Source organism: Erythrolamprus reginae, chromosome 5 (genome assembly GCF_031021105.1).
Source record: "Erythrolamprus reginae isolate rEryReg1 chromosome 5, rEryReg1.hap1, whole genome shotgun sequence".
Taxonomy (NCBI): domain Eukaryota; kingdom Metazoa; phylum Chordata; class Lepidosauria; order Squamata; family Dipsadidae; genus Erythrolamprus; species Erythrolamprus reginae.
Genome location: NC_091954.1, coordinates 114,557,146 through 114,567,868, shown reverse-complemented (window position 1 = coordinate 114,567,868; position 10,723 = coordinate 114,557,146). Strand labels below are relative to the sequence as shown.

The 10,723-nt window shown below is 40.1% G+C and overlaps 1 protein-coding gene across 1 annotated transcript in view; it reads left to right on the top strand.

Moving 5' to 3' along the window:
• Positions 1-243: 243 nt before the first annotated feature.
• The window catches only part of LOC139168631 (acetylcholine receptor subunit delta-like), a 30,614-nt gene continuing 20,134 nt past the window's right edge, over positions 244-10,723 (top strand). Inside the window, exons 1-5 of the mRNA XM_070754253.1 lie at positions 244-372; positions 3,258-3,302; positions 4,856-4,965; positions 7,237-7,392; positions 10,520-10,635. Coding sequence (XP_070610354.1) covers positions 244-372; positions 3,258-3,302; positions 4,856-4,965; positions 7,237-7,392; positions 10,520-10,635 — 556 coding nt within the window. The remainder of the gene's footprint in view (positions 373-3,257; positions 3,303-4,855; positions 4,966-7,236; positions 7,393-10,519; positions 10,636-10,723) is intronic.

The following is a 10,723-nucleotide window of genomic DNA, read 5'->3' as shown; positions in this document are numbered from 1 at the left end:
AGACGTGGTTGGTAAATCCACAGTAACTGAATGTAAATATGCCTGGGATAAACATATATCCATTGTAAGATAAAATACAGGAAATAGTATAAGGGCAGAGTAGATGGACCATGAGGTCTTTTTCTGCCGTCAATCTTCTATGTTTCTATGAAAATAATCTATAAAGCCATGTAGGGCTTTATAAGTGCACCAGCCCTTCCAACATCTTCTTTCCCCGTCCTTGCAGGTGCCCTGGGTGTAAACATGGAGGAAGAGCTGATCCACCTTCTTTTCGAGGAGAGGGGATACGACAGTACACTGCGTCCGGTGATGTCCAAGAATGAAACGGTGACCATCTACCTGGCTCTGACGCTTTCGAACCTGGTCTCCCTGGTAAGTAACGTGCCCTTCGTCCATTATCGACCAGGGCTGTCCATCAAGGGGGGAGGTCAAAAAGATCAAATCTTAAAAAATAAGATAATACTTGTATTAGAAGGCCATGACTTACAAACAGGCTGGCATGCGCATTTATGGAAAGATAAATTGCAAAAACAAACTATATTTGACAGGCACTTGATCCGTAAATCACTACTAAAAACCTGGTACGAAATTAAAAATAAACACTACGACAAAATTCCAAGATGGCTTTCCACTATGGAAGCCATCATCTACCCAAATTTGATCGACATAGCCAAAACCATCCAGTACAGAGACATATTACACCCAAACGGGGAACTCAAATCTAGACAAGAACTGGAAAGATTAAATCATAAAATGGATTGGTGGACATACGCCCAAATAGAATCCAGATTTAAAAAAGACAATCAAACACCCGGTATTCAAAAATCTATGAACCCATTAGATAAGATTCTGATAGGAAATGAAAACAAACAAATAAGCAGAATATACCAAATACTTTTAGAACAGGAAAGAATAAAAGATACGACCAAAACACCAATGATAGCGTGGGAAAAAAATCTGCAACACGCCATCCATATTGCCGACTGGGAAAGAACATGGACCACAATATCCAAAATAACCCTTTCGGCAGCATATAAGGAAAACTATTACAAATTATTCTACAGATGGTACCTCCCACCGGCGAGATTAGCAAAGATCCACCCAACATTATCAGACTCGTGTTGGAAGTGTAAAAAGGAAAGAGGTACATTTTTCCATATGTGGTGGTCCTGCCCCATGATACAAAAAATTTGGACAATAACCCATACTTGGCTCACAGAGATTACGAAAGAGGAAATAGAACTCACACCGGAAGCTATGCTTTTAGGAGTTTGGAGAAAACATTATTCAAAACAAACAATGCTCCTCACAACACATATAAACACCGCCACGAGAATTGCGATAGCACAACTCTGGAAAAGTGATCAGATACCAACGGAAGATTTAATTATAGATAAGATATATGCATGTGTAGAGATGGACGAATTCACGAACTCAATTAAGGGAAATAAATTAATAGAATCAAAAAGAACATGGGAAAAATGGCACGAATGGGTTCAAAAGAGAACATAAAAGCAACATAATATGAAACAACAGTACAATTGAAACGACCTACAGTTACCGTGCATAATTAATGAATGAAATAGATTTTAGAATTTAAAAATATGAAATACAATGTATATAATGAAATGAAACCGGTCAAAACTTACTGTCAGAATGTTAACTGAGAATATGTATAATCTGTAATTCAAAATAATATGTGATGGGAATGATATAAGAAAAATTAATAAAGAGATTTTCAAAAAGAAAAAGAAAAAAAAAAGATCAAATCTATCCCGATGTTGTCATTGTAAAATACAAGCGGCCAATGTGGATTCAACTACAACTCTTTAGAGTAGTACCTCTACCTAAGAACGCCTCTACTTATGAACTTTTCTAAATAAGAACCGGGTGTTCAAGATTTTTTTGCCTCTTCTCAAGAACCATTTTCCACTTACAAACCCGAGCCTCCGAAACTGTAACCGGAAAAGGCGGAGAGAAACCTCCGTGGGGCCTCTCTGGGAATCTCTTGGGAGGAAACAGGGCTGGAAAAGGCGGGGAGAAGCCTCTTTGGGGCCTCTCTAAGAATCTCTTGGGAGGAAACAGGGCTGGAAAAGGCGGGGAGAAGCCTCTGTGGGGCCTCTCTAGGAATCTCTTGGGAGGAAACAGAGCTGGAAAAGGCGGGGAGAAGCCTCCGTGGGGCCACTCTGGGAATCTCCTGGGAGGAAACACGGCTGGAAAAGACAGGGAGAAGCCTCCATGGGGCCTCCCTAGGAATCTCCTGGGAGGAAACAGGGCTGGAAAAAGCGGGGAGAAGCCTTTGTGGAGGCTCTCTAGGAATCTCTTGGGAGGAAACAGGGCTGGAAAATGTGGGAAGAAGCCTCCGTGGGGCCTCTCTAGGAATCTCCTGGGAGGAAACAGGGCTGGAAAAGGCGGGGAGAAGCCTCTGTGGGGCCTCTATAGGAATCTTTTTGGAGGAAACAGGGCTGGAAAAGGCGGGGAGAAGTCTCCGTGGGGCCTCTCTGGGAATCTCCTGGGAGGAAACAGGGCTGGAAAAGGCGGGGAGAAGCCTCTTTGGGGCCTCTCTAAGAATCTCTTGGGAGGAAACAGGGCTGGAAAAGGCGGGGAGAAGCCTCTGTGGGGCCTCTCTAGGAATCTCTTGGGAGGAAACAGAGCTGGAAAAGGCGGGGAGAAGCCTCCGTGGGGCCACTCTGCGAATCTCCTGGGAGGAAACACGGCTGGAAAAAGCGGGGAGAAGCCTTTGTGGAGGCTCTCTAGGAATCTCCTGGGAGGAAACAGGGCTGGAAAAGGCGGGGAGAAGCCTCTGTGGGGCCTCTATAGGAATCTTTTTGGAGGAAACAGGGCTGGAAAAGGCGGGGAGAAGTCTCCGTGGGGCCTCTCTGGGAATCTCCTGGGAGGAAACAGAGCTGGAAAAGGCGGGGAGAAGCCTCCGTGGGCCTCCCTAGGAATCTCCTGGCAGGAAACAGGGCCGTAAAAAGTGGGGAGAAGCCTCTGTGTGCCTCTCTAGGAATCTCCTGGGAGGAAACAGGGCTGGAAAAGGCAGGGAGAAGCCTCTGTGGGGCCTCTCTAGGAATCTCTTGGGAGGAAACAGGGCTGGAAATGGTGGGGAGAAGCCTCCGTGGGGCCTCTCTAGGAATCTTAAGCGATTCCCTTAAAACAGCGGCAGTGAAAGTGCATAAAATTGGGTCAAACCCAGAGTTTTCTCTTCTTTTCGAAAGCTGGAAGGTCTAACCATCTTTCCTTGCTTGTTGTTACAGAAAGAAGCAGATGAAACACTCACGACTAATGCCTGGCTGGAGCATGTGAGTTGCCTTGTTCCTCCCAGATGGTTTAAGATGGCCAAGAGATGGCTTTGGAGGCCTGAGGGATCTGAGTGAATTGTCGAACCCTGACCCCTAACCCCTGATCCTTAACCCCTAGTCCCATGACGGTGAACCTAGGGCACACTTGCCACAAGTGGCACGCGGAGCCATATCGGATGGCACATGAGACTTTGCCCTGTGTCGGCTCCAGCATGCATGCGTGCACTAGCCAGCTGATTTTCGGTCTTGGGAAAGGCCATTTCACACTCCGGACACTTCAGGGAATAATCATAATCATAATCATAATCATAATCATAATCATAATCATAATCATAATCATAATCATAATCATAATCATAATCATAATCATAATCATAATCATAATCATAATCATAATCATAATCATAATCATAATCATAATCATAATCATAATCATAATCATAATCATAATCATAATCATAATCATCATGTATGATGCTTGGCTGCATAGCTAGAGGTATAACAAGCAGGAAGAGGGAGATTGTGATCCCGCTATATAGAGCGCTGGTAAGACCACATTTGGAATAATACTGTGTTCAGTTCTGGAGACCTCACCTACAAAAAGATATTGACAAAATTGAACGGGTCCAAAGAGGGTCTACAAGAATGGTGGAAGGTCTTAAGCATAAAACGTATCAGGAAAGACTTCATGAACTCCATCTGTAGAGTCTGGAGGACAGAAGGAAAAGGGGGGACAGGATCGAAACATTTAAATATGTCAAAGGGTTAAATAAGGTCCAGGAGGGAAGTGTTTTTAATAGGAAAGTGAACACAAGAACAAGGGGACACAATCTGAAGTTAGTTGGGGGAAAGATCAAAAGCAACGTGAGAAAATATTATTTTACTGAAAGAGTAGTAGATGCTTGGAACAAAGTTCCAGCAGACGTGGTAGATAAATCCACAGGAACTTAATTTAAACATGCTTGGGATAAACATAGATCCATCCTAAGATAAAATACAGAAAATAGTATAAGGGCAGACTAGATGGACCATGAGGTCTTTTTCTGCCGTCAGTCTTCTGTGTTTCTATAATCACAATCACAATCACAATCACAATCACAATCACAATCATAATAATAATTTATTAGATTTGTATGCCACCCCTCTCCGAGGACTCGAATCTTCCTGAAGCCCCAAAGGCAAAACAAACAAAAGCTCAATGGACAAACCGGTATTCAGAAAAACACACTTCCGGTTTGCCGTTGTGCTGTCTTTGCCCTGCAGAGGGTTCAGGGAAGCTTCCTGAAGCCCTGGAGTGCAAAAAACTGCAGAATAAACAAACCGGAAATGCGTTTTCTGAACTTCCGGTTTGCCCATTTGGGCATTTGTTTCACGTACCAGGCTTCAGTAAGGCCTGTGCGCGTGCGTGAGGGTCATCGTGGGGTGGTGCGCCTCCATGGGGAGAGAGTGAAGGGATGTGGGCACGTACACGCCTGCTAGCACACCCGTACACACACAGAAGCAAGATTTGCCATCCCTGCCCTGGCCCCTGACCCCAGCATTTTGGTTTGCAGACCTGGAATGATTATCGGCTGAAATGGAACGCGACGGAGTACGGAGGGATCGGAGTGCTTCGTCTCCGGCCGAAGATGCTGTGGCGGCCGGACATTGTTCTGGAGAACAAGTAAGCTTTTTTTAAAAAAAAAAATTGGACAATTTTTTTAAAGAAAACAAACAGAAAAAACAGAAACAAGTAAAAAAGAATGAATACATACAAACCTACAAAGTAAACATTTTGTTGGCATCCAGAATTGATAACTTTCAATGAGTTTTGCATTTAACATCTCTCTCTCTCTCTCTCTTTCTCTCTCCTGTGATTTATCTCACTTCTCTCTCTCTATTTCTATCATCTTTTTATATCTATCTGTCTATCTGTCTATCTATCTATCTATCTATCTATCTATCTATCTATATATCTATTACCTATCTATCTATCTATCTATCTATCTATCTATCTATTACCTATCTATCTATCTATCTATCTATCTATCTATCTATCTATCTATCTATTACCTATCTATCTATCTGTCTGTCTGTCTGTCTGTCTGTCTGTCTGTCTATCTATCTATCTATCTCTATTTATCTCTCTCTCTATCTATCTATCTCTTATCTATCTCTTATCTATCTATCTATCTATCTATCTATTATCTATCTCTTATCTATCTATCTATCTATCTATCTATCTATCTATCTATCTATCTATCTATCACCTATCTATCTATCTATCTATCTATCTATTACCTATCTATCTATCTATCTATCTATCTATCTATCTCTTATCTATCTATCTATCTATCTATCTATCTATCTATCTCTTATCTATCTATCTATCTATCTATCTATCTCTTATCTATCTCTTATCTATCTATCTATCTATCTATCTATCTATCTATCTATCTATCTATCTATTACCTATCTTTCTATCTATCTATTACCTATCTATCTATCTATCTATCTATCTATCTATCTATCTATCTATCTCTTATCTATCTATCTATCTATCTATCTATCTATCTATTATCTATCTATCTATCTATCTCTTATCTATCTATCTATCTATCTCTTATCTATCTCTTATCTATCTATCTATCTATCTATCTATCTATCTATCTATTACATATCTATCTATCTATCTATCTATCTATCTATCTATCTATCTCTTATCTATCTATCTATCTATTATCTATCTCTTATCTATCTATCTATCTATCTATCTATTACCTATCTATCTATCTATCTATGTATCTATCTATTACCTATCTATCTATCTATCTATCTATCTATCTATCTCTTATCTATCTATCTATCTATCTATCTATCTATTATCTATCTATCTATCTATCTATCTATCTATCTATCTATGTCTATCTATCTTATCTATCACTATCTGTCTCTATCTATCTTATCTATCTCTATCTAATCTATCTATATCTATCTATCTAATCTATCTATCTATCTATATATATCTAATCTATCACTATCTATCTATCTATCTATCTATCTATTACCTATCTATCTATCTATCTATCTATCTCTTATCTATCTATCTATCTATCTATCTATCTATCTATTATCTATCTCTTATCTATCTATCTATCTATCTATCTATCTATCTATCTATCTATCTATCTATTACCTATCTATCTATCTATCTATCTATCTATTACCTATCTATCTATCTATCTATCTATCTCCTATCTATCTATCTATCTATCTATCTATCTATCTATCTATCTATTACCTATCTATCTATCTATCTATCTATCTATCTATCTATCACCTATCTATCTATCTATCTATCTATCTATCTCTTATCTATCTATCTATCTATCTATCTATCTATCTATCTATCTATCTATCACTCTGTATTTCTAAAACTCTTGTTTCTGTAAACTTTACCTGGGCCACATGGTATTATGGGTCCAGAAAATGGGATTGGGATTTATTTATTTTATTTATTTGTTTTGTCAAGTATGTATTGGTAGCATGCAAAGATATAACAATATACATGATACTAGTAAGAGAGAAACATTAGGACAGGGGACGGGGGGCAGTCTGGTGCACTTTTGCACACCCCTTACTGACCTCTTAGGAATCGGGAGAGGTCAACAGTGGACAGTCTAAGGTAACGTTTTGAGGGTTACTACAGAGTCAGGTAGTGAGTTCCATTTCCTGCAGTTGAGTTTGGAGCGGTTTACTTTAAATTTGTAATCTGCGGTGTGCTCGTGTGTTGTTGTGGTTGAAGCTGAAGTAGTCGTTGACAGGAACTTGACTCCCAGACTGCCAGGAAGGACTGGATTGAAAAAGCTGCATGAGATGGAATTGAGGAAGCTGCCAAGATCCAGCTGGGAAGAACCATTGCTCACTCTTATGTATCTTTTTTGCCTTTTCTTAGCAACGACGGGAACTTTGAGATCACGTACAGTGCCAATATACTGGTGTACCCCGATGGAGGCGTCTACTGGCTGCCTCCTGCCATCTTCCGCACTGCCTGCCCCATCAATGTCAATTACTTCCCCTTCGACTGGCAGAATTGTAGCCTGAAGTTCTGGTAAGCTGGCTGGGGAATTCTGGGAGTTGAAGTCCACATATCTTCAAGTTGCCAAGGTTGAAAAACACGTAGAAAACATAGGAAATTGACAGCAGCAAAAGTGCCAGGGGTCCATTGAGCCTTCCCTTAGAGTGTTCTCTTTGTTTGTTGGTGTGTATTATTTTCTTTCTTTCTTTCTTTCTTTCTTTCTTTCTTTCTTTCTTTTCTTCTTTCATTTTTCTTTCTTTCTTTTTTCTTCCTTTCCCCCTTCCCCTCTTCTTCTTTTTCTTCTTCGTCTTTTTCTTCTCCTCCTCCTCCCCCCTCCCCCTCCCCCTTCCTTCCTTCCTTTTTCTTTCTTTTTTCTTTACTCTTCTCCTTATTCATCATCTTCTTCATCATCTTTTTCTTCTCTTCCTCCCCCCTCCCCTTTCCTTCCTTCATTTTTCTTTCTTTTTTCTTTACTCTTCTCATTCATCTTCTTCTTCATCTTGTTCTTCATCTTCTTCTTCTCTTCCTCCCCCCTCCCCCTCCTCCTTCCTTCCTTCCTTCCTTTTTCTTTCTATTTTCTTTACTCTTCTCCTTATTCATCATCTGCTTCTTCATCTTCTTCTTCTTCTCTTCCTCCCCTCTCCCCCCTCCTTCCTTCCTTCCTTCCTTTCTTCCTTCCTTCCTTCCTTCCTTCCTCCATTCTATCCTATCCTATCCTATCCTATCCATTTTTATATTCTATTCCACTCCATTCCATTCTTTTTCCTTCATTCTATCCTATCCTATCCATTTTCTATTCCATTTCTATTCCATTTCCATTTCTAATTCATTTCTATTCCATTCCATTCCTTTCCCCTTCCTTCCTTCCTTCCTTCCTTCCTTCCTTCGTTCTTCTTATTTTATATTCATTTTATTTATTCACTGCACAGTCCCCAAGGTGGTTCCGACCCAGTTGCAGCACGGATGTCGGGATTCCCCAGCGGAACATAGGGAACTCCATAATGCCACAGCGTTGGCCACACCCTTCTACCACATACCTGTTCCTTACACCTTTCACTGCAACATAGGTGTTTAGCCATTTTTAGGGTTTCACATTTCAGCAGGAGATACTCATTTTCCATACTCTGCTGTACTCTATTCTAGTCTATCCTTTCCAGTCTCTTCTCCTCTTTTCCATCCTGTCCCATTCCATTTTGAATTCCATTCCATAAATTCTAATACTAATAATTCTAAATGGTGGAAGGTCTTCAGCATAAAACGTATCAGGAAATACGCAATGAACTCAATCTGTCTAGTCTGGAGGACAGAAGGGAAAGGGGGGACATGATCGAAACAGCTGAGACACATTCGAATAAAGATTTTATTCAGCACATAATTTAGGCTTAAAACATCACTCTCCAGCAATATTTTATTTCCAAATTTCAGTGCTTAAAACCTATGATTACAACACCCCGGCGTTTTATATTTTATGTTTGGTATGTATGTGTTGTTTGTTTTTAAATATGATAGGGTTTTATATGCTTCTTTTAATATTAGATTTCTTTCGCTGTAACATTGTTTTTATTATTGTTGTGAGCCGCCCCGAGTCCTCAGAGGGGGGGGCATACAAATCTAATAAATATTATTATTAATAATAATAATAATAATTATTATTATTATTATTAATATTATTATTAATATTAATATTATTATTAATATTGTTGTTATTATTATTATTTAAATATGATAAAGGGTTAAATAAAGTTAAGGAGGGAGGTGTTTTTTAATAGGAAAGTGAACATAAGAACAAGGGGACACAATCTGAGGTTAGTTGGGGAAAAGATCAGAAGCAAAGTGAGAAAATATTATTTTACGGAAAGAGTAGTAGAGGCTTGGAGACGTGGTTGGTCAATCCACAGGAACTGAATGTAAACATGCCTGGGATAAACATATATCCATTTTAAGATAAAATACAGGAAATAGTATAAGGGCCAGGAGGATGGACCAGGAGGTGTTTTTCTGCCGTCAATCTTCTACAGTATTTTTCTATGTTCCTAATTCCAATTCCAATTCTAATAATTCTTATTCCACTCTACTCTACTCTTCCATTCCACCCCATTCCACTCCATCCCATCCTATCATGCAGTCCTATCTGAAGTTAGTTGGGGGAAAGATGAAAAGCAACATGAGAAAATATTATTTGACTGAAAGAGTAGTAGATGCTTAGAACAAACTTCTAGCAGACATGGTTGGTAAATCCAGAGTAAGTGAATTTAAACATGCCTGGGATAAACATAGATCCATCCTAAGATAAAATACAGGAAATAGTATAAGGGCAGACTAGATGGAGCATGAGGTCTTTTTCTGCCGTCAGTCTTCTATCTTTCTATGCTTCTGAACAATCCATGGCCGTTTGGGCAATTGCAGAAAGTGCGATGTATGAGATTTATTTATGTATGTATGTATGTATGTATGTATGTATGTATGTATGGATTGATTGATTGATTGATTGATTGATTGATTGATTGTTAGAGTTGAAAGGGACCATGCAGGTCATCAAGTCCAACCCCCTGCCTGAGCAGGAATCCTAAAGCACCCCAGCCAAGTGGCAGTCCAATCTCCTCTTCAAAGTGTCCAGAGTTGGGGAGTTCACAACCTCCGCTGGTAGATTGTTCCACTGGTTGATCGTTCTGACCGTCAGGAAGTTCTTCGTACTTGTAGGTTGAATCTCTCCTTGGTCAGCTTCCAGCCGTTGTTCCTCGTCCGGCCCTCTGGTGCTCTGGAGAATAAAGTGACCCCCTCCTCTCTCTGGCAACCCCTCGTATACCTGTAGACTGCTATCGTGTCCGCTCTGGCCCTCCTTTTCTCTAGGCTATCCATGCCCAGTTCCCGCAGTCTCTCTTCGTAAGTCTTGGTTTCGAGTCCCCTAATCATTTTGGATGTTCTTTTCTGCACCTTCTTCAGAGTTTCAATGTCTCTTTTGAAGTGTGGTGACCAGAACTGGATGCATGATTGTCTTTTATATTAAAGTGTTTTTAAGTATTGGATTTGTATTGTTTCTGTTGTGAGCCGTTCCGAGTCTACGGAGAGGGGTGGCATGCAAATCTAATAAATGAATAAATGAAATAAATCTTACTTTGGCAGTCCAGGTGTAACAAGGATTTCTCTCTGTCTTCACCAGTTCCCTGAAGTACAACGCCAATGAAATCGACCTGCAGATCATGTCCAAAAAAGAGGAAGGGACCGAGCGCCATTATCTGGTGGAATGGATCATCATCGACCCAGCAGGTTCCACAAGTAAGCCATGTTTGCAGGCTGCTGTGGCTTTCATATCGCACAAGCCACGGTCGGCTTAAGTCTGGTTTTGCAAGTGCAGCCACAAGAG